Genomic DNA, 25,214 nt, shown 5'->3' on the forward strand with positions numbered 1-25,214 from the left:
CTTGTGGTTGCTCATGCCCGTAATCGAGTGGATTCAACCTCACATTTCTTGTTCTGGTGCGTGATTGTACGTATTGGTCAGTATGAGATATTTTTTTGGCTGCTTCCTCGTATTTATCAGAATCGTTTCGTTTGGATTCCACGAATGATTTCAATGATTCTAGTGCACGCATTGCCGATTCAAGAATCATTTTCGGGTCTTGAAACATCTTGTTTGTAGCGTTGAATCGCTCCAAGATGTCGTTCCAAAAGATTGCAAATAAAGCGGTTTCGAGACCACTCATCTTCTGTAGAAGGTGCGTTGCTTCATTCCTCACGATGTATTTTTGCTCTGATGGTAAAGCGGGAAAATAAATTGGACAGGTTCCTTAATCTGCCCTAATTAAATGATTTGAAATAGATACAGTTTTCTTAAAGTGCCCACCCAGAACTGTTTGTTAGGCGGGATAAGTGCGATGCTCGCTGGTGCATCTAGCACGGCATCGCCTCTAAGCGCAAGGCTGCGAACCAGAGCATCAGCCTTTACGTCGTGCACAGAGCAACTATGGGACAAACATAACAGTTAATGACATTTTAATATGGATAAAGGTGTACTTCAGGACACTCGAGTGCTCTTAAGAACATTCACCGGGGGTTTCATACTTGAATATTTATTCTGAAAACACGTGTTTTAACAATATTTCACCCTCCCAGAAACTAAATCCCGAACCGACATCAGCGTATTTTGAAATTCTTTTCATAAACAGACGCGATTCATTCAAATTATGCGGGTTCTTCTGGAGCTCTGCACGCCGTCTGCGTGGCGGGTGGGCGGTGGTCTTAATGACATTCCAAGTAAACCAATAAGCTGAAGTGCCCACCCCCCCCCCCCCAAACACTATGACTCACCCCCCTAACCTAATGATGCGCCCCCCCTTCCCCCCCGAAATTTTTTATGCCATTTACTCAATGATTTACTCAATTATTTTATAATATTATACTTTTTTAGTATTATATTTTATCACATTTTGCATTAATTAAAACTGATTTTCTAATAATAATTTTGGTCATATCAGGTATATTTCCATCCTGAACCGACAGATGCCAAACTGCTTTTGTTGAGGAAAGTGCGGGGTTGCCAATTTTATTTACAAGATCCCTTTCAATTATCAAAGCACCAGAAACGTATTTTCACATTAGAAGCTATAATTATGTAAATAATATATACATTTTTCTCGTCTTTTAACCACCACCCCCCCCCCCCAAAACAATTTTTAATGACGCAGTCTGCGTCGTTACCCCCCCTTGTGGGCACCCCTGCAATAAGCCGTTGTCTGCTTGAAAGTCGAGTTCTGGACGTCGCGCTCCGAAACGATTTAGGAAATTAGTATCCCTGAAAGAATGATGTGGGAGGGAGGGAGGGGTCAGAGGCATGTCGCCTAATACGTCAACCTCGACCGCTGCTCGTGATAGTTGGCCAACGAACCCACAGATACACACGCCATCCTCAGCTTATCGCAGACCATTAAGGCTCTCGGCGAACCTAACCTATAACAACCACCAGGCTCACTGGTACGGACACGTTTTTGACGTGACAACGTCTAACAAATCGATGAACGCCGGCTGCACGCACGAAAAAGTGTCCCGTTACGCACATTGTTCTGTTACGCTGTGTCCCGTTACGCTCATTGTACGCTTGCGCCGCATCTATCTCTCTTCCACTCGACTGTTTATAAAGTGAAGTGAAAAATTAATGTGGTTTTCATTGCTTATTACAACAACAATTTCGGCAATAAAGGTTAATTATTCTTGCATTTTAAAAATCTTATTACTAGTATAATTTCAATTATTTATTCTTTTATTATTAAAATAAACATTTTTCAATCCTACTAATATTATAAACGCGAAAGTTTGTAAGTATGGATGGATGGATGTTTGTTGTCTTTCACGTAAAAACTACTGAATGGATTATATTGAAACCTTTACAATAATATAGCTTATACAGCAGAATAACACATAGGCTACAATTTATAAATATATTGTGTGAATTGTCCAAAATATGACGATAAGTGTCAAGTAAGTAGAAAAAAAATCTACCATATGCGAGCTATTCTGGCGTGCGCTGGCAAAACCGCTAGAGTTACACATATGTAATGTATGATTGAAATGTTTCTCCTACTTATATTATAAACGCGAAAGTTTGTAAGTATGGATGGATGGATGTTTGTTATTCTTTCACGTAAAAACTACTGAATAGATTTTAATGAAACTTTTACAATAATATAGCTTATACAGCAGAATAACACATAGGCTACAATTTATAAAGATATTGTGTGAATTGTCCAAAATATGACGATAAGTGTCAAGTAAGTAGGAAAAAATCTACCATATGCGAGCTATTCTGGCGTGCGCTGGCAAAACCGCTAGAGTTACACATATGTAATGTATGATTGAAATGTTTCTCCTACTAATATTATAAACGCGAAAGTTTGTAAGTATGGATGGATGGATGTTTGTTACTCTTTCACGTAAAAACTACTGAATGGATTTTAATGAAATTTTACAATAATATAGCTTATACATCAGAATAACACATAGGCTACAATTTATAAAGATATTGTGTGAATTGTCCAAAATATGACGATAAGTGTCTAGTAAGTAGGAAAAAATCTACAATCTGCGAGCTATTATGGCGTGCGCTAGCTAAACCGCTAGTGTTACACATATGTAATGTATGATTGAAATGTTTCTCCTACTAATATTATAAACGCGAAAGTTTGTAAGTATGAATTGATGGATGTTTGTTACTCTTTCACGTAAAAACTACTGAATGGATTTGAATACATATGTAAATATTATATATATATATATATATATATATATATATATACATATAGTGAGATAGAGAGACAGAGAGATAAGTTGAGATGAAGCGAGGCATAGAGAATGAAATATGTTTAGAGCTATATAGAGATATGTTTAGAGCTATATAGAGATTTATATATAGAAGAGAGAGAGGTAGTGGGAGGTATGTACTGTGCCCGGCAGTTATCTTGGCGTGTCTCCGCGCGGGGCTGCGGGGACAGCGGGACGGGAGAAAGAAGAGGGGGTAAGCAGGCGACACGTAGCCGAGAGCCGTGTAGTGGCTGTTAGGAAAATATCGCCCTTCAGTGTATACCCGAAAATGGAAGGCGAAGGTGGCAGCTCTCAGAGGCGCGGTAAAGTGATACAAAGCGGAGAGCGGGAAATAATAAAAACCGTGATGCAGTTTTGTGATAAAGAAGCGAAAAATAAATGTCTGCTCGAGCCTTTACAGAGACAGACGGCAAGAGCAGCGAAGTACACGGGTGTGAGTGAACGGTCCATGGTTAGGATTCGTAAAGTCAGCAAAGAACGACCACATAACCCACAGACTACGCCAGATAAAAAAAATTTAAGTATTTAATAAACAATGGAAATATATCTTTACTACGTTACTGTTACGTAGTGTATAGTGGAGTAAAATATTTGGGCAGTTAGGGTATGTGTGAGTAGGGCGGCTATTAACAAGTAAGATCTTGATAGCCTATTGTGGAGAAATAATGAGTATGAAGCGTTGACGAAATGACAGAACGGGGAAAACGGGAGTACCTAGAGAAAGTAATAAGAATAGTAATAATAGTAATTAATTTTAACTTAATTTTTTTTTTCGTCACCTAATACAATCAATTATCATGGAAAGAAAACTTCACACTTACATTAAACAAATCATATAATATACCTATATGAGGTTTTGAAGGTTGTAATATGCATTCTAAAGTGGAAGTACAATGCAAATTGTATTTACATTGATAATAAATAATCGATTAAAGGTGCATTAAAATATAAAGCCACACATACACAAGCATTTTTTAAATGCCATTAACGTTGGTAGTCAGGTGTTTCCTAAACGACTGACATGAAGTTAAAGCAGCAAATATAACATAACAAGCTCCATGTTTACTTAAATGTACATCCAGCGCTAAATGGAACGTTTTAGGTACGGAAACCGGAGAACGATAAGGGCTAGACTGGCTCCTGCGTCATCAACTGTGAGATAGCTTTCGCGCGCAGAGCTACAATTGCGTAATGTTTTGGTCGTTTACTTTTTCTTCTAAGACTTTTGTTTTAATTAACTTTGAGAACACAATGAATTGAGAAGCATATAAATTTATTTTACATACTAAGTGACCAAGTTTTCCAAAATAAATCGTGTCTGGTTTTCGCTAGTTACTGAGTTAACATTTCAATTAATTTTGGTTAGCATAATAATTAGCAGACACCGTAAGTATATTTAATGGGACAAAGTAAAACGTTGCAGGTTTAGATAATAGTTTGTTACTTTTCCTGACAGATGAGTACACATATTCGAGCACAACCACTGCAATTTACACAATGTTACACTTATGTAATACAAGTACAATTCATAGGATTTCTCACTTTTGGTTTGGTAACCCAGCGCTCTTAGCCAAAAGGCCTTACCGCCCTGGGGCCCCCACGGGCGTGGATACAGACTTACGTAGTGTAGGAAGTCACGCGCCGAATGTTTTCTTTTCTACTAGTACAAACCTGGCCGCTGACCTTGACAATAGGGTATCGCTTTCTCTTTGCCCTCCCCTCCCCACAAGATAGGACTAGGGAGCTCAGACGCCAAGATATCTGCCGGGCATAGTATGTATATATAAAGAGATAAACAGAGATAGAGAGATACATAGATATATATAGATGTAGATAGAGATAAATATATATTTAGAGAGATGGATAAATGATTTGTATATGTGTAACTACTTCAAACATATTACAAAACAAAACTGAATGAGGCATTGCAATGCATGCCGAGCATTAGCTAGATAATGGAATCTTTTCAATAATAGTAATCTCTTATTTTTTTATCTTTTTTCTATAGTACTTTATAGATTCTAGATTATATACAGACCACCAATTTTTAGATATATACAGGTAAATAACTTTACACTGGCAGAACGTCTGTCAGGATCTTTAAGTGATATAAATTTTTTTGGCACACTTGACATTTAAATTAAGAAGACAATTACTAACTACATCTGATTTCGAAAAAGGTCCACTTCACCCTGTTTTCATCACGGGCAACGCCAGGTACTTCAGCTAGTTTTATTCATAAAGTATGTAATCATTTCATCAATGTTTTGTTATGACGTTGTCACGTTAAACTTTCGTCCGTAAACCGACTTTACAGACAAACAATTTTTTTTTCTCAAATGGCAGAACCGCAGTAGCGCGAAGGAATGATGTGCCACAACTGAATATTGCATTTGATGTAAATAAAATCTCACAGCAAGAAAGCTACAACGGGAGGCAGGCAAGTTTAGGCAGGCGTGGGACTGATGAGGCAATATGCTAATTACAAAATTGGGGAAGGGGGAAGAGAGATCGAAACAGCAACCCAAAACGGCTGCACAGCCGCTCATAAACTAAAAACGACCCATTTCCAAGGTAAAAATTTTCTTTTCAAAGGGTTGGGGTTGGGGAGGGGAGTCCCTTCTAGAATTGGGAATAAAACGGGAAATACTCCCAAAAAATGTCGATGGTTTTAAAAATGCCCAAAGAGGCTTAAAATCCTTACCACCAGCCTCCTCATAAGAAACCCCTTAAAAGGGCTTGAAAATTCCCCCAAAAGATCAAAAAATCTGGCGTTCTAGTAAGGAGTCAGCCATATGGATGTCCTTGACCTTAAAAATAAAATAAAAAATGATTCCCCATAAAGTTTTAAAATGCCTCATTAGCGTGGGAAAATCCCCTTTTCGGGGCGGGGGGGGGGGGGCGGAGAAATACCTTTTTAAGTTTAAATGCCCACCTAAAAATATTTTTTTTTTAAAGTTGGTTTTCAAAATTTTATTTATTAAGTTTTTTTTTTTTTTTTTTTTTTTTTCGTTTGAGGCGTGACAGTGGCGTACCCACTAGGTATAAAGAGCAGTGCAAGAAAATTAAGCCAGTAAACTTCCGTAGGGAAAATCACGGGTGGGTCAGCTAACAACAAACAAATATATATAAAATGTTTACAAATTTGTTTTGATCGACCTGTGTGTGAAAAAAAAAAATTTTGTGTGTCTCGATAATCCAAATTAATGTTTATTCTAAAAAAAATCGTTGATGAAATTTTTAAAGGATTTTGCAAACTAATTTAGTAAACAAAATCTCAAAAATAAAATTATAATAATGGTGTTGCCAACGCACCAGTACAACCAACATTTTAAAAACAAAAATCTCAAACTCATTTCAGTAAAATCGCAAACGGCGGTGTAACGTAACTGGATTAACTATCTTATCGTAAAAGTATGTCGCGTACGCGATTTTTTTTTTTAGCGCGGCGTCACGAATGTGTTGAACGTGGTTGATCGGGAAGTTGATTTTTTACTCGCGTCGCGTCCTTTGCGATATTGCGTTTCCGGCATAACACGACGTGATGTGACAAGTGTGTGTCTTACGGAGTTCTGGACCAGATTGGTTTCGAATTTTGGTGAAAGCTAATGACCGAAGGTTTTTTTAAAAATATTTTAAAGTATTGAATAAATCACAGTTAAATAGCTAGGCCAAAATTAAAAAAAAAGAGAGTATTTCAGTACTCGCCAGAGATATGTAACATCTAACCTCGGTAACAAGCATATTAATGTGTTCTCATGTTGCAAATACACTTTTAATACAGAACTCGGACACGAAATTTAAGGTAGAATTCTTTTAAATAATGCCAAGCGTGATAAATATATACGTAAATTGTGTTTTCAACTAAATTTTTGACGCGAATCACGCGCAGTTCTCTCACCCACCACTAGGATTCGTTTCCGGAGCAGCTACGTCGACTATTGAATCATTGGATTATCAGACCGAAATTTTAAACTATACAATCAAACGGTTCTGATAAAAGCGAAAAAGATGAAAAAATACAAAACACAGCTCTGGTTGTAAAATTTGAAATAACGATTTCAAACTATGCACGTATGTTTTGGCCACTATATAATTTTTGAAGACAGTCTTTAGATACTGCCTAAAAGCGGCATGTAAATTATAATTTTAATGACCTCTTCAAGAACACTTCAATAAGCTCTAATTGAAATAAAATAAATAAACTATAAATTCCGTTGAACATGACGAAGTAACTTTTAATTTTATCAATACACGGAAAGAATGGAAAGTTTTGTAATTTTATTCGCAGATATTTCAGCCAACGTTTACGAAACGTTTTAATAAAACTCGCTACTTTTATCTCTCAAGCACTGCCAGTAAAATAAGCTACCTCAGAGCACTTTTTTTTAGTGAAACTTATTAACAGCCAGTAAGGGTAATTTTAACTACGATTCATCACAGCGTATCTGAAGTGAGTAGGTAACGGAAGTAACGGAGGTAATGGATATTGCTCACTTACGTGGGTTTGAAAATAACGCTGTAATTGTAGAATAAGGCGGAAAAAAGGGGGGCGTAAGGGAGAGATCAACGAATAAAGTAAAGTGTAAGGCTGGAATTAAAATAGCCCGTCGCATCCGTACGTCACCCATCCGTCCGTAACCCGTCTGCCTTCCAGCCACCGACCGATTTTCAACACTTCGCTCATTCGTCACGATAATTTTCCATTTCTATGTTGCCAACTGTAGAGAAAAACTTATTTTAAAATGTATCTTGTATGATTAAATATAGTTTTGAAATAATGTATTTTAAAATAAACTTAAATATATGTGTTCAAACGTAAGGCAAAATAATAATTATCGAAGCAGTTATACAACTAAAAAAACTTCAAAACATTATAATGTAATAAGATTTGACGCACAAAAACCTTGCAGATTTTCGGAGGATATGATTTCGTCCATCCGTCCGTCGCGAGTATAGCTGGACTCAGTTATCCGTCACGTCCGTCCGCCATTCGTCCGTCCATCAACATGCCGAACGATTCACAATGATCCGCAGTCCATCTAAGTGACGTTGCCAAGGGGGCGGAGGTCTTGACCTTCACCCCTCCAGTATTTCAAAGGAAAATAAAACGTGAAGACAGAGTAAGAAAATAACAGCAACTTAGCTACAGGTTACAGAGATTTTTTTTAGTAGGATTGTTGTAATCCTTAGTGGGCTGCAATAATGCATTTCCTCCCAATCATAGCCCGACATGCCTCATACACAGAAGCGACAGGTTGCCGATTTGCACACGTTTTACTGTAAGGACGTCTTTCATACATACTTGACACGTGTGTTTCATGTATTTGATAACATTAATATTTTTTATGCGTTTACGACTTGTTTTAACAAAATCATTAAAAACATTAGACTTAATGACAAAGTATTAAAACAACTAAATAAAAATCCGATTATAAAATGTTTATTATTATTTTCTCAAATAAATTCCTTTCTTAATTTTATATGTGCAAACGTTGAAGTTCTAAAACATACTTTTCCCTGATGTTATAGTGTAACAATAAATTTTATTTTAAAATCCAAATAATCATAAAAACCTACTCATAAAAAATGTTACAGTTGTCATACTGGACCTCTTTTTTCACAAGATTCTGACTACGGCCCTTTCCATTACAATACTTTTATACTTAAATTTAAAAAAAAATATTCTCTAGTAAATGTTTACCAGTTTTCCCATTAAGTACGCTAAAAAAATTATAAATTATTAAACAAACTCTAGAATATTTATCACTACATAGTATAAAACAAAATCGCTTCCCGCTGTCTGTCTGTCCCTATGTATGCTTAGATCTTTAAAACTACGCAACGGATTTGATGCGGTTTCTTTTAATAGATAGAGTGATTAAGGAGGAAGGTTTGTATGTATAATACATGCATAATATAGTAGAGAAACACTGATAATTTTAGAGGTTTCTAATGCGATGTCGTAAATAAACACATTTTTTGCGCTTACATTGCAAACGCTGCTGGCTGAACCCTACGAGATAGATCACTATAATGTACTACAGTATTGTACACCTTAAAAAGGTCTAAAAAAGTCTGCGATGGTATATGTCTATCTCTTACGGATAACCCACAATAACCATTTTTTATTCTTTACTTTTTACGAGAAATAATGGCTTATTTTCGAAGCGATTTTAAGCAATACAGCCTTAATCCTTATCCAATTAAGTATCTTAAATACATTGTGCATTTAATTGATCTATATTATGTTTGTATTGTCTAATTACAAAAAAGCTGTGAACGTTGTATATAAAGACATTCTGTAGTATATTTAGAATCAGCATTGCACCCGTGCGAAGTCGGGGCGGGTGTCTAGTTTAGATATAATTGGAGTTACCGTGCATTATTAATTACTTTTGAGTCTCATACAATTTTTGTTTTGAATACCAAGCTCAAAAAGTGTTCATTGGTAATTTATAAACATAATACGTAAGCAGCGAAACAAATAAACAAACTATTGGAACAACTTTTAAAATGAAGACAATGTATGAATGACGGACGAAACTGATGGAATAAGAATAACCTTCATACTTAGTTGTGTGTCATGAGTTTGAAGGCTATTGCAATTTGATTGCAAAGAGGGTGAAAAGGGGGTTAGTTGAGTTTATAATAATAGATCATATCTGAGAAGAAAATCAAACCGGCTATAAGAAACTAAGTAAGAATAACTTACATAGTAAGTTCCATTGTGAGTTTTAACCATTTGTTGATTTTTTATCACAATGGTCTAAAAAGGCAGTTACTTTTGTTTTATTATTATTATTATTATTATAAAAACAATATAATCTAAGTGGAGGATGAATATTGGGAAGGTTTGTTTAATTATTGGTAATTACTACTAATAATAACTATTAATCTACTAACACGTGCAATAAGTAATTTGAGTACTGTAATACACATTTAAAATAAATATACTATGATTAACAAAAATCCTAATATAATATAAGTATCTGTAATGAGGTGAAACAGGGGGAAGTTTAAATTAAATTATTCTGTAAATATCACCAAATTAAAATTAAAGATAAAAAATATAATATGACATAATCTAAATGAAAATTAAATGGGCATATGTTTCACAAAATTTAAAATCGGCCAAATAGGGTACCTACCTTACAAAATGAAAAAAAAGTAAGTGTAATTCCAACATGGTACACACTTAAACGGAATGTACAAAATCGGCATAGTTAATCTAAGTATATAAAAAAATTAACCGCACACTTGCATTACCATTTTCAAAATTCAAAACCAATCACGAGTTACAGTATTCGTGTTAGGTACGAAATCTGATTAAATACCTTAGTCATTTTGTCTGTTTATTTTGTAGAAATATTTGTAATTATTCATACTTTTTTTTGAAAAGAAAGGTTGCAATATGAGCAATACCGTGCACACCGACCTGAAGAAGACCTGCCATGACCTACGTCACTCTCTCCACACCTGCGAACGGAGCGCGACGCCGCACGTCGATTATATACTGCTCCGAATGCGTCTCGCCTGTCAGAGCTTCGCGCGCTGCTATCGGCGGGAGGACCGCCCTCTCCACCCCTCTACCACACACGTAACACGGCGCCCTCGGCGCAAGAGCGACGCAAGTGCGCGTGCATCCCCGTCGCTCCCGAACAGAACAAGTGGAGTAGCTGTCGCGCCTGTCGCGCTGATAACCACAGACGTGGCTCCCGGCGTCACGACAACCTGCCACGTGTCGGCTTGGCAGCAGAAACATCAGCCAAGGCTTTCACTACCGTTTGTTTTCTAATTTTCTCAAGTACATATTAAGTTGCGATTATTTCTTGTTATTACCATTAAAGTGTACAAAATGTATTCCAGGATAGTTTCGCTATCATAACAAGTTTCATTTGGCACACAAACGTCCCCCGATGATCACAAAAATTGACCATACACGAGTTAATGGCGCCAGACGCAAGTCCGCCATCTGGACGAAAACAACGAAAAAGTGAGCTCTGCGCATGCGCGGAATTTGGGATCCAGATCGGCAACGGATAAGACACCAAAATCCGTTCTCTAATAATAAGGGACTTTTAGTGTCACTATCGTGCACTGGGAATGCAGTTAGGGAAAAGGTGTAGCATATTCAACACCCATGTCCTTATTTTTGTGTCTTGGAATACCGGCCTCAACTGTTGAATGTCCCGAAAACTTGGCGCAGATTACCCACTGTACAGATAACTGCTCCTGGCAATCGCCACTCTCTGTATATAAAGACCATCACGATAGGAGTAAACATCTAACCTCGGTAACGAGCAAATTCACGTGTTATCATGTTGCAAACACACTTATAATATGAAACTCGGACACGAAATTCAACGTAGATTCATCAAAAATAATGCCGAGCGTGACAGGTACACGAAAATTGTATTTTCTACTACATTTCTTGAAGTGAATCACACGTAGTTTCCTTACCCGCCTGCTATAATTCGCTGCCGGAGCAGCTACGTCGACTATCGAATCATTGCATTTGCACACATAAATTTTAAACTATAAAATGAGACAAAAAAAAAACTAAAAAAACACAGAAAAAATACTTAACCCCGGCTTTGAACCAGACGACAGTAAAAACAAGAGAGAGGGAATCTTCTTCGACGTATTCAGAAGCTAAATTTACCAAAATATTCGAATACTAAATTCCTCCTACCTTGGACTGGCGCACATATATAAGTCTTCTCTGTAACTACTGATTCCACGCCCTATCAGATGTTGTATCCAACTATATAAAGTAATATAAACTAAGAGTGGTTTGTTTATGAATTAGTCTTATGGTGTAGCCTCTAAGTAGGGGGAGACCGGGGCTGGCTGTAACAGGGGCAGGTTGTAACACGCCAGTTAGTTCCACAACCAGTCACCAGAAAGTCTTCTCCATTTAGTCACGGGAGCGCCTGTAGTTGCTCTCAGTGTGAATTGCAATATATCGCCGGTCAGACACGCTCGTTAGATCAAGAAGAGAAAGACTGTTTTTCGACAAGTTGAGTAAATATTTCCCGTTTAATATTCATAATTATTGTAATTTGTGTTTGCATTGTTTAAAAACTCTCTTTGGAGTACATACATATTCTAAACACTGGCTTTGCATATATGTTATTGGCATTTAAATTATATATATACTACTTTGTCAAAATGTATGAATTCTCTAGTAGTGTCATTTGGGGCAGGTTGTAACAACTAAAATAAGTTGTTACAACCAACCCCGTCGACTGTTACAACCTGCCCCGCCCTTAAGCTTTTGACAATAAAAAAACCTACTGCACATGTTTCCCTACACTCTACAGATACTATTTCGAGCAGGATTTATTACCTCTTGCTCGTTATCACCTTGACAGCTACACGTGTCGATTTTGCTTCCCACTGAAACTGAAATTTGGAGCGATAACATCAGCCGAACGAGAACCTTAACTGTGGCAGTGAACGCAGCAGGCAATTATATTCCTCCCATGTTCATCTTTCCTAGAGTCAGGTATTACGATCACTTCATCAGAGATGGTCCAACAGGGCGTATAGGTGCTGCAAATAAGTCTGGATGGACAACCGAAGCCGAGTTTTTGATTTTTCTTAAGCATTTTGTCGCTTGTGTTCGTCCTAGCATAGAGACACCAGTCCTCCTACTTTTAGACAATCTTCAGTCACACATATCTCCCGTCTGTCTAGATTTTGCAAAACAAAATGGCATAGTTATGTTATCGTTCCCACCTCATTGCACTGATCGGCTTCAGCCACTTGATCAAATTGTCTTTTCACCACTCAAGAGATAGATAAAGACAGCAATGGATACATGGTTAAGGAACAACAAAACCCCAGAGGCAATAGTTAAGCCGATGACAATCTATGATATTCCATCGATCTTAAAAGTAGCTTTCCCGCTAGCTACATCTCCGATAAACATCCAACAAGGATTTGAGAAATGTGGAATTTTTCCTTACAACAGAGACATATTTAATGATACAGATTTTTCTCCTTCGTTTGTGACGGACAGACCAAATCCAGACGTAGCACCAAGTTGTTCACGTGATATGTCAAGGGAATCTCCAGATTATCAAACTCAAGCATGTCCTAATAATTCACTCGAGCCAGAATAATTGTTTTCCCCGGAAGCAGTCCAGCCACTTCCAAAATCCGCACCGAGGAGAACAAATGATGGCAGAAAAACAAGGAAAAGTGCCATTTTGACAGACACTCCGGAAAAGAATGCGCTGGAGGAAGAATATGAGAAACGAAGAAATCGGGCCTTCCTGAAAGGAAAGAAGAAATTACCACAAATGTGCAGACGTGTTAAAGCTAAGCCAAAAATTCCTCCAAAACAACGAAATTCATTACAAAGTGACAGCAGCTCATCAGAGGACGGCAGTGAATGTTTTTGTTTAGTGTGTTTAGAACCATTTTCTTCAAGCAAGCCTGGTGAGGAGTGGGTTCGTTGTTTGGACCGCCAATTGTGGTCACACTTTTCTTGTGCGAAAAAATCGAAAAAGTATGTTTGTTACAACTTTCAATCAGATGGAATATTCGAGTAAGCATTAGGCACCTACTATGCATTTGTAAGACTTTTTCGTTCAGCCAAATATGTGAAAAGAAGTAAATGTTTAATATTTCCTGTATGGTTCCCAATAAATTGTAAATAATTCCTGGATTTCAATTTTTAAACACTTTTAAATACTGTTACAACCAACCCCAGAGTCTGTTACAACCAGCCCCAGAGCGGGGCTGGTTGTAACACTTTTCTCTTAAGCGGTTTTCCCTTTGTGCAGCAAAAAATAGCAGAAGGATTGTTTCCAAAATAGCTGTGATGGAAGAAGAAGGGCTCTTTCATAATTTTCCCAGTTAATATTTTTCTTAGGTATTATACATGAACACAAAAAAAATTAAATACAAAAACTGTTACAACCTGCCCCGGTCTCCCCCTATCCGCACATTGAGAAATAACAGTAAATTTATAGATTTTTCAACGAAGAATTTACTTGAAATAAACGAAGAGTTCTTCGTAAGTTAAAGTAACTGAATCTTCGTACAAACTACGCCGTATTTAAACTTCTCAGCTGTGTTTTTCGCTTTTAACAAAGGTAAAACACACGCAGGTACAAAAGAAGAAACTCAACCAGTTTTTAAATATTTGTTATTATACTAAGAATATTCTTTTGTATTGATTTTCAAAGAAAGTGAATTGAGTGTCCGTATATTTCCGAAGATAGCAGTTAAATTACAAAGATGCCTGGATGATTTGTAACCAGCATTCTTAGTAAATTTAAGGTGAACATTTTTAATAGTGCGTAAAGTGGAGATAATGGTTTGCACGTTACAGCAGAAAGACCTTGGCCCCAAATCATAAACGAAACGCAAGACCTCGTGCTAGTTGTTTAGGGAAGAACGCGTGAGTGGTGATATATGGCGGGAAATTTTGACCATTAATTAGTGTTATTTAATCTTTGTTTATGTCAGCAAAATTTATTACCTAAGGCTGGTGCCATACTGTGCGTTTCTGCCCCTGCAGCTTAAACTTCCGCAGCATTTTTTTTGGGGGGGGGGGGGAAGTAGAGAGGGTGCTGAATATTTTTATGAACGCTTATCCTAGTGTGCACAATTCAAGTCTATCAAGAAAGCACTAAGTAAATTGATCAAACAAAAATCGAACATTTAGATAATTGTTCTAGAATAAATAACAAAGTATAAATTGGCAACGGCTTCGGTTCAACCACGAAACACACCCCCCCCCCCCCCCCGCGGACTAAGCATCTGGGTTCACCCCTAAAAAATCTCAAATGGAACTTGATATTAACCTACTTTCTTAGTACTATACTACTTATAGTAAGTACAATTTTCATCACGTATACTAACTTAATTCATGTTTTCAATTTTTAAATTTCTATAAGAAGGTTTTCAGCTGGGTCAAGCCCCACCCAAACAAACATTCTGGATCCACCACTGGTGACACCGGTCTCAACGGCTCTGTCCTGCGGGGGAAAAAAAAAAACTGTTTGCATGGCTCTTGAAAATGACAGTGAAAACGTAGCTGTTGCATTACTGTACGTCTGTGGTTCGTCAGAACATAACTACATAGGTAGGTACATCCTGCCAAAAATATTTCTCTCAGCCGAAATATTAAAAAAAAAAAAATAAATAAATAAACTCTTATGTAAACGTTCTTCACTCAAAACGATCAATAATCATCTCTAGAATTTAGTTGTCATTATAGACTTAATAAAAAATACTTTACCTTCAACAGCAGTGTAAAATGTTGAAACGTATTTTTTTCCCCTTGCAAGAAAAAAGACGGGAAAATTAAATAATTTGGTATAAAAAACATTCAAATTTATTCAGATTTCATTTGCAGTTGCTAATCATCCAGATAAACGACGATAAAATAAACATAATGATGATGATAAAAATGAGACACGTGCTTAGCAGATGTCCATTAATTTCGAGTTTGAAGCATCAAAGTCCAGGACAAGAATAGAGGGAACGCGCAAGTCCCCGAACACTATGAAACTTAAACAGAAGACATTTTTTTGTACTTTCACAAGAGATAGTTTTTAATACCATAAGAAAAATATGGTAAAGATTTTGTACAAGCACGGCTATGGTTAATTTTGCATAATTTAAATACGTTTTTAGAGATAATACTGAGTATTTCTTATGAAAATTGGTACATAATTTTATATTTTAAATGATGTTTCATTAAAGCATAATTTTTTTTAAACCATGGAAAATATAACCGACTATCAGAAAATTTGAATAATTTGTTGTGCCATGCTTATTATGTGTACAGTTAATACTGGAAAGCTATTCAGGGAACGGTTTACAAATAACTTTAAATAATGTAGGTACTGGGACAACACAAAGCATAAATGCGCAGGTAATAATTAAAACCCAGTATTACTGCGAACACCATTTTGTAGTAATACAGTTGTTTTCATGTAAATGTACAAATCTCTATAATTTTACATGATTATTTCTGTTCCATTTATCAAATCATTGTTCACCTACTTCAATAAATTTTCATCCGCTTTGTCTGAAACTAAAGAAATCCTACCACCGTCTTCTTTAATCCAGGGCGAGAATGAAACACGAGAATTTTTTTTTTAATAATTAGTTAAAATAATGGAAAACTGAGAGAAATAATAATTCTCGCCGAACACAAGGAAAAAAAATTCTTAAGTATATTTTAAATCCTATAAAAAATTTAAAACTCTTATAAGCAAGGATAAGAACAAATTTAGTGTTCGTAAAATTTAGTATTTTTGACGCCGTATAAATTTTTGTGCAACTATGAGAAATATCACAGTGGAATGTGAATAAGCAATGCATAATTAGGTAAATACAACATAACTGTACGTAACAACGTTATGCGAGAATGCTTATTTCTTAACAGACTAAATTTCTTCAATAACAATAATTTCTCTCATACATAAAAAAATCTAAATTTTATGAAACATATACATTACTCACTTTTAAATCCATTCCTATATTTATAGTATTTTTTTTAAAAAGTGTTGCTCAAAATTTCTGCATAAAATAGATTGTTAGTACGGAAACATAACTTTTCAAGGAGTAGACTTTTTAATGTTACACTTAAGAACACGTGAGCGTTGTTTGGTATTTAATTTTCAAGCAAAAGTTAGAGTCATAAAGAACTTATATCTTATTTTTTTTATTTATGGTTAGAATATTATTAACATAATGCACGTATATTTGTCTCAATTTAAAAAGAATATTTCAAATTAATGAAACCAAAATAAAACTTTGTCGCCAACTGTGCTCCAGGACAAATTCAAATCGGAATTCTGGAAAATAAAACACTTAAACGTTGACATGCCAGTTGGGGGCCTTCTTTCAACCAATTCATACATATGGACCTAGTTTTTACGCGAAGGAAAGTAAACATTGTTTAATGTTTCAAAAAATATAAACTGTCCTTTTTGAAATGTAAATGGCAAAATAAAGTGCAAATAGCAAAGTGTGGTGTAAACTACGTTAATATGTTTAGAGTAAAGAGATCAATGAACCCCATATTCCCAAATCTCAGCAGTCGTGAAGTAACAGGAAAAGTGCTCGTAAAGCAATAAACTAGCATTAACGCAAGCTGTTTATGTATTAAAGGTTACGTCTTATCTTCCAGGAAACGATGAAACAGAACCAACATTTATTCGCAAAGCTGCTCGTGAGTTTGTTTTGCAATAAGTATTTTGGGCAATGCGTTCAAAATTCTGGGCCTCACTCCCCCCCCCCCCCTGTTTTTTCACAGGTTACAACATTTTATTTTTAATTTCATGTCATTGTCTTTGTCGTAGATCTATTATACTGTTGTCTCGCAACGTGATAATTAATTTTTAAAGAAATTTAGTCACCTGTTTGGTGTTTTCTTTTATTACACCAGCTATGGTAGTGTGTATGAATGTTGCTAGTGTGGTTACACTAAATTTAACATAAATCACGGAACAGTAAATTAATTTCACTCTGAATAACAATTTCCTACCACGCGAATCACAAATATGATGTTCTATTATGATAAGACCTAAAATTTAACAGCACGAATTCTCTTCAATTTAGTTTTAAACAGGGCGCCAGTTGCTTTCACAATCTATTCAAATGAATCAACCAAATCTGTAAGCAGAGACGAAAGGGATTTTTACATTTATTTTGTTGGCAATAACATTTGAAACGGTTGTTTTCTCGAGCGTTTGGCCCGTTCTACAATGACACGGAAACTGAGACGGATCACGATAAAGTAGACGGATCTGTCGGAACATTTCACCATCGCGTCTGCTGCTTCCAAAATGCACGGAAACATAACAAATGGCAACCAGTGAGATTGCATTTCAAGGCTACGAAATATTAATTTAATTGAGCAGGTGAGACGCAAAACTGCCCTTTTCCATAAATTGAAAAAATCACGTTTCCATAGAATTTGTAAAGTAAGAGTTCCCCTTCATGTATAGACAATATTGTTGTGTTTCTAAAGTCTTCTGTTCCCACGATAATTGTGAGTTGAAGAATGTAGTTCGTTGCAAAACTCTCCTATTCCAAGTGCCAGTAAGTTACATAACGGTTCTTTTCCAGTTTCTTACAATTTGTTTCAAAACTGTCTTTATCCTACATGTTTTAACATTATGTATGAAAACCATCTGTAATAATGCTTATATGTTTCTATGACAAATGTATAAAACAATTTATAATTATTTTTTCTTTCTATAATGTGTGTTTTAATATATTGCAGTTGGTTGCCCTTTATGTGCATATCTGTGGAAATAATAACTAGCCTTGATGTTTACATTGTTACCTTTTTGTGTTTTTGTGGGAATAACTAAACGAATCATTGTTCTTGCCTGTGATGGATAATTCAGAACATTTTAGTAACGTGATTGAAGTTACTACTGAAAGGGGCAGGAAACGAAATCGGCGAAAGGAAACATGGACTCGAGAAATATCCAAACGAGAAAGGTAACAGCAATATAACCTCTCATATTAATGCAATACATTAGGAAGTGAAATTAGAATGTAAAATATTTTGATATTGCGATAACAAACAAATTACGCATGCCATTTTGCTAGTTCTGGTTTAAATTTTGACATACTTGTCCTTAACAAAATTTTCATAATTTTTAAAACTAATTACCACTCATGTTTTTGTAGCAAGCAACTCTTTCTACATGTAACAGGACTCTTGAATTTTTGCGATTATACTGTGTTGTATGCATGGAATAATACAAAGATTGCTCATACCAGTTACTTATAAATTTTATGATTAATTTATTGCTTCAGGTATACATCAAAATCACTGCCGAGAAAGCCGCAGTGTGGACATGATACGAAGACCTATAAATGTACAACTCTAGCCATGCAAGATATCAGACGTTTCCATCAGGCCTTTTATGCTACATCTCGTAAAGCATCTCAGGATAGCTTTATTTTGAAGTACACTTCCCAGATGTCTCCAAAGAGGACTTCTCGGTCAAAAGTGGCAAACAGTTCCAGGAAAACATCTTCAAACAAGTACTATGTAAAAACTCTACACGGACCTGTACAGGTATGTGCTACCACCTTCCTATCTATTTTAGGAATATCTCGATACCGTGTGCAGAATTTATGTAGGAAACATTTATTTAAGCACTGGGTATTCTCCAAAAGAAAATAGAGGTGGTGAACGATCAAATAAAATATATGAGGCAAAGAGAAATGCAGTTTGTGAGTTTATTAAGAAATTACAACCAGTTGAAGAACATTACACCAAGAACAAAACTAAATGTCAGTATCTTGAGTGTGGTTTAAGTATGAAAAAACTATGGAGGATTTATAATGGATCTAATGATAGTGAATTTAAGGTTAAGTATAGTCTGTTCAGACACATCTTCCAATACAACTTTAACATAAGTTTCAAGACCCCCAGAACCGATGCTTGTTCTACGTGCCTTCAACTCACAAATCAGATGAAGGCTGCTACCACAGGCAGTGAGGAAAAGGTTGATTTAATGGTGAAATTAAGGGTTCATAAACTAAAAGCCTCTGCATTTTATTCTCAGATTAAGGAAAGGCGTACTGAACGTACAGTGGTTTTTACTTACGACTGTCAAAAGAACTTAGTTTTACCTCGTGTTCCTGATCAAGCTGCTTACTACAGCAGACAGATGTTTATGTATAATTTTACTATGTGTAGAGGACATTCCAAAGCACCTCAGAATAAGGACACGGTCACAATGTATGCATGGCTAGAAAATGAACGTTTAAAGGGATCTAATGAAATTGCTTCAGCAATTATTGACACATTAAGAACTGCAGATCTTTCTGATGGTGACATAGAATGTATTCAACTGTGCTCCGATGGCTGCCCGGGCCAGAATAAAAATAGTATTGTCATTGGGGTTGTTATGAAGTGGTTCAGTGAGGAGTGTCCTCAAACAATAAAACAAGTGCGATTTCTATTTCCAATTGTTGGGCACTCCTTCCTTCCTCCCGACAGGGTTTTTGGGAGGATAGAAAAAGTGATAAGGAGTAGGGAAACAGTAATAACACCAGATGAATACATTGACATTTTCAAGTCATTCGGAACAGTCAAGAGACTTGGAAAGGAAGTACCTGTTTTTGACTGGAAAACTTCTGTGCAAAATGTACTCAAGCCTACATCACAGTGGCACTTTCGGTTATCTATGTGCAAGAGGATAATTCTAACAAAAAATAAAAATGGTGCAGTTCGTGTTAGAGGCGAAATTAACTATGAAACAGATTGTTCTACTGTTTCATCTATCATCAGAAGGGGCATGGCTATGGCCAATATTCATCCAGAACCACTGTTACTCACAGTTCCTGTAAAAAAAGCAAAATTGAAAGATGTCAATAATCTTCTTTCTAAACATTTTGGCGAGAACTGGCGAGACTTAGAACATCTAGAATACTACCGAAATGTTATTGATGCTCAAGAAGAAGATGAGCATAGAGATGCAAACGCAATCGAAGAGTGTGCCAATGTGGATGAAGCAGATGATCCAATGGTGTAGACTTTTACTCTTTCCAGAATATACATTTCTGTTTTATGTGAAACATTTTGTACATAGTACATAAGTTTGTAAATCTTACAATAAAAACTAAACTGCCCTATTACAAGGTGTTTTAATAACAAAAATATTATTTTTCGCTAGTTTGCTGCAAAACTTTCCTTTTCCATATTACAAACCCAAATAACTCAGGGAGGTTTATCCAGATTTTTAAAATATTTCATAAATAAACTAATATTATTGTACTCTTACTCCACAAAAATTTAGCTGCATAGATGATGTAAATTACTCAAGTTACGAGTTTTTCCCAATTCCTGAAAAATCACTTCTGGTGGATAAGGATAGTTCTGCATCTCACCTGCTCAATTATATATATAGTGTACAAAGCGTGCTGGAACCAAGGCCGCAGTGCGAACCAGGTACTTGCTGGTCAGTCAGCTCCCGGGCGGCTGGCGGCCCCGCACGACCACTGACGTCATGTGCGCATACTGTAGGGGATTAGGACGGCCCGTCTTCACCATCCTCCTGCCCCCGCACCCGCCTTTCTCGGCGCTGTCATCTATGCCTTAGCGACCTGGGAATTGCGTAGGCTTACAGAGAACCCGCCGCGTGGAATGGCATGAATAACACGCTGCTGTTCTGGATGCTTCGAGCGTCGGGTCAGCCCGGGTTGACGCGACTCGTCACAACCACTCCAGTCAGTTCCAGAAAGACGGGCAACGGGTATAAAAGCGGTGACGCCGGCCTCCGCCGGAGTTCCAACAGGCGAGTTGAGTGAAGTGCGAGTTCGGCGAGTGGCGCAGTCGTGGAGCGACGGGACCGTGCGTGTCTGACTGAGTGGTGGGAGACTGTGTGTGTGGACAGTTGCGAGGTAAAGGGGCGAACCACTGTTGAGCCTAACTCCAGTGAAAAGTGTGAACCGTGGACTGAACAGATACTTAGTGATTTGTAAACAAAAGTTAAGTGTGGTGATTTAATTAGTAATGAAAATAGTAGTAGCAAATAAAACTGTATACATTTAATTGGGCTATCCTTACGAACCCGCTTTCCCCACTAATAACCTCATTGTGCTTCGAAACCATAGTACGGGCAGAATTTACATAAGTAATATAAATAAACGACAAAGTGGTAATAGAAACACTAGAAATTCTTGTACGTGAAACAAATTTAAACGTATTTAGAACATAAACAAACATGGCTACCACCACAGTCAATTACTCGGCTTCTATTGGTCGCACGGAGCTACGTAAACGGAAGAGCTCAGCATTGGCGAGCTGATCCGTACAGATCCGTCTCCGTCTGCGTGCTGTTGTAGAAACTCTGTGCCATGAAATTCGTCTCCGTTTCCGTTTCACTTTAGAACGGGCCTTATTAACTATTAACAATTTGATCACAGTATTCTAAGTAGGATAGGAACACGCATGAAGTTTAGGGTTGTCACTTAGAGTCTCATTAGAGGTGCGTTACCGACGTGAAGACTGTACGCCAGTTCGATGCTTTGCGCGCAAAGGTGAAAATGCTTGTGATGTACAAGGCAGTGTCGCCCTTGGCACCCCCGCGCTCTTAATGCCCCCACACACGATCAGCACAGCCCGAAAACTGACAGCTTGGACTAAGTTGAGACACACCCTGCACCCACGATCAGTCCAGGTACTCAGTTCGGACCGAACAGTCAGAACTGACAGTTTGGACTGAACTGAAGCCTTCCCCACACACGATCAGTCTTTTGGTTGCTGTTGCTGTTTGATCTGGAAGAAACTATGGATGTTGCAATTTCAGTTGCAGTTTTAGTTGGGAAAAGGAAAAATAATAGCAAAGCGACCAAAGATGTCTGCCGTTACACTTAGCTGATGGACTGATGGATTAATTCTTTTGGACTGACGGTTTGGACTGGCAAGACGCTGTTCCCACGCGTGGCAGTTCAGACTGAGTGCTCTCGAGCCCACAGTCCATTTGATGAAAAACCATCAGTTCGTCAGTCCAACGTGATTGCACACACACGGCAGTTCCGACTGTTCACTTAAACTGATAAGTCCGAACTGACAGTGTGTAGGGGCCTTAAGAGCCCGTGAGCCCGCTCGGGTGGCACCCTTAAATTCAGAGAAAAAAAAAACTTGTATTCTATTTTCCAACTTAAAGATATTAAAACCGCGATGGCTTGTGAAATATTTTGAAAGTGATTTTTAAAACTTTCAAAACCAAACTCAGTTATGTAAAATTACTCTTTACGCCGTGTTTTTTAATCATCACGTCACAGTGAAATCGTTTGTTTATTGGATTTCATACGTAATTTAATTTTTAAAGTACCTTAAATTGTGTGAAAAGATACCGGCACACCTGGTGTAAGGTATATAATAACTGAATTTTGTTTCACGACTTTTGATTGTACTGATAAGTATGGGATCTACAACACTATCTTTCAGCGAGATGTATGCAAAAAGTTTCTGTCAAACAGATTAACAGTAAGTTTTGAAAATTATTTCATCCGTGAGTTTTCAGAATTTCAGACAAAAACATTAAGGTTTTTAATTATATCATTCAGGGATTTCTGTAAATGCCTTTAGCCCAGGTGAGTGTTATCAAGTTGTTAAGATTAGGCGTGAAGATAACACAACATAAGATGTAGTTTAGTTCGTAAACAATGTCGCAAAATATGTGATTCCAAGAAAATAAACGGCACAAAGTTTAAATTTGCACTATAATTATAACCCGAACTTTCCAGCCCACACCTTTATGGCTCCAAGTGATTGTTTACCCATTTATCATATCTAGTAATAAATTTCGTAATTAATGATCTTACCTGCCTGGAATTTCTAAAACTATATTTTTTTACATACGCAATGAAGTGCTGAGGGCGATACCGGCAAATACATCTAGTGCTAAGTAGCCTCTACGCGCAATGTGCCTGCAACAAAATTCAACGCACACGTATCGGATAGTTTTATAGATGTTCAGTTGGAAGGCTTATATGCACAGCAGTGTGAAAATGCGAATCATTGGCCGTGATGAAGATTTTCGAACGATTATTTACTAAAAGCCAAAAGTCATGAAAGGAGGCATCCCGCAGTATAGACTGCTGTAAAAACATCCATTTTCTAACATCTTGGCCATAACGTGGCATATATTACTGTAAAATCGTGTATTTTTAAACATCTTACAGCACATTTTCGCGTGATGTCGGTTGGAATTCTCAAGTTTTGGTTGTGCAACATATAACTAGCTGGGTTGAGCAGGGGACTCGAACTCAAGCTTGCCGGGTTAAAATAAAGATACGTTTCTGGGAAGGATTGAATGGGATTGCGAAAGGAGGAGGAGAGGGGCAGAGAGAGAGAGAGAGAGAGAGAGAGAGAGAGAGAGAGAGAGAGAGAGAGAGAGTGTGTGTGTGTGTGTGGACGCATTTAAGGTTTTTGTTGTTTCACCTCGCCAGCGTTCTTAATAATCGATTTCCCCAAGATATATAAAATAACTTATAGGTATAAATAAATGTTAAATATATAAAATATCAAAAATTGTATGTGTGAATAGTAAGATGAATGTGAAATTGACTGTTTTGATGATAATTCGGTGATGGAGTGAGACTAAAGACATGTCCGAAATCGCCTGAAATATTTATACGTACTTGTCCCTAGAAGTGACATCACAAGGACTATCCGAACGGGAAGTGAAGTATGCAAGTAGGTGAGTAAACAAATCGGTCTATTTCTCACGTACTTAGAGTTGACGAAACGTCACCGTTTTGAAACAAAATGTTCTGTCTAGGTTATATTTGCTATAAATGTAAGTAATATAATGACATGTAAAATCATTTTCACTTTAAATTTTACTGGTAAAATAGATTAAATAAAAAGTTAATATTTAAACATGTTTATAAGGAAGTTTCAACAAATACAGAACGTATATATGAAACAAAGTTAGGATCAAAAATTAAATTTTCTGCTAATTCATGTGACATAAATGAAGTGTTAAACATTACTTATTTCAGTAAAAAATGTTTCCCGGTTTAATTTAATTCGTTAAAAACATTTTAACAAACTGTTTGGATGGCTAATATTTGGGCCAAACATTTAACCCGTATGGATTCGTCAAGCACGCGACAAGGGCAAGTGTAATACGCAAGGTCTCAAGGACACAACTGCGCACGTACACGACCTATATGTTGCCACGTTCTCGGCTAGCCTGTCAGCCAATGAGCGTCGAACCACCGTGTATTCAGCACGAACTATTTTTACTACGTGGACTGAGAAGACTTCTCAACGTCACAGAATGGTGAGTATTTGTCCCTCGAAATAATTCATAATAGCGGGTAAGTGGCCTTGGAAAAATGAACCCATTATGGCATTTCATTTTGATAACGTGACAAACTGTCACAGTAGAGTGTTATTGTTATTTCGTCTCTGGTGTCCGCTCATTTGCATTTGAAAAGCACAAGCTGTTGCGGCTGTTACGTCATAAACCCAAAGTCTACCGCAACAACACGTGGTCTTCATTAGCGTAAATACATTCTTTGCATCTCAGTTTCAAAAACAATATCACAAAAGAAGAATGTAACTTTCAACACTATTATCACTTTACTATGCATTTATTGTTACTTTATTTAATAAACTGATTTTGCTAGTAAAATTACACTGCTGTAATTTCTGAGTGAATAAAAATTTTCGTTGGTAGACTCTAATTAAATATTTTTGAAATAAAAAAAGTATCACTGGAATATATTATATTCATATTAAAATAATTGGTTTCTCAGAACTCTAAACACTCCCGAATCAAATGTCATTGATTTAAATTATGT

At 36.8% G+C, this 25,214-nt stretch overlaps 2 protein-coding genes across 2 annotated transcripts in view; both read right to left on the minus strand.

The window, feature by feature from the left end:
- The window catches only part of LOC134528107 (venom serine protease-like), an 80,245-nt gene extending 69,683 nt beyond the window's left edge, over positions 1 to 10,562 (minus strand). The window contains exon 1 of the mRNA XM_063361382.1: positions 10,333 to 10,562. Within this exon, the coding sequence (XP_063217452.1) occupies positions 10,333 to 10,350 (18 nt within the window). The 5' untranslated portion in view covers positions 10,351 to 10,562. The remainder of the gene's footprint in view (positions 1 to 10,332) is intronic.
- LOC134528189 (venom serine protease 34-like) overlaps positions 10,354 to 25,214 on the minus strand; it is a 60,615-nt gene continuing 45,754 nt past the window's right edge. The window contains exon 5 of the mRNA XM_063361582.1: positions 10,354 to 10,373. Within this exon, the coding sequence (XP_063217652.1) occupies positions 10,354 to 10,373 (20 nt within the window). The remainder of the gene's footprint in view (positions 10,374 to 25,214) is intronic.

This window comes from Bacillus rossius, chromosome 1, assembly GCF_032445375.1.
Source record: "Bacillus rossius redtenbacheri isolate Brsri chromosome 1, Brsri_v3, whole genome shotgun sequence".
NCBI classification, from domain to species: Eukaryota; Metazoa; Arthropoda; class Insecta; order Phasmatodea; family Bacillidae; genus Bacillus; species Bacillus rossius.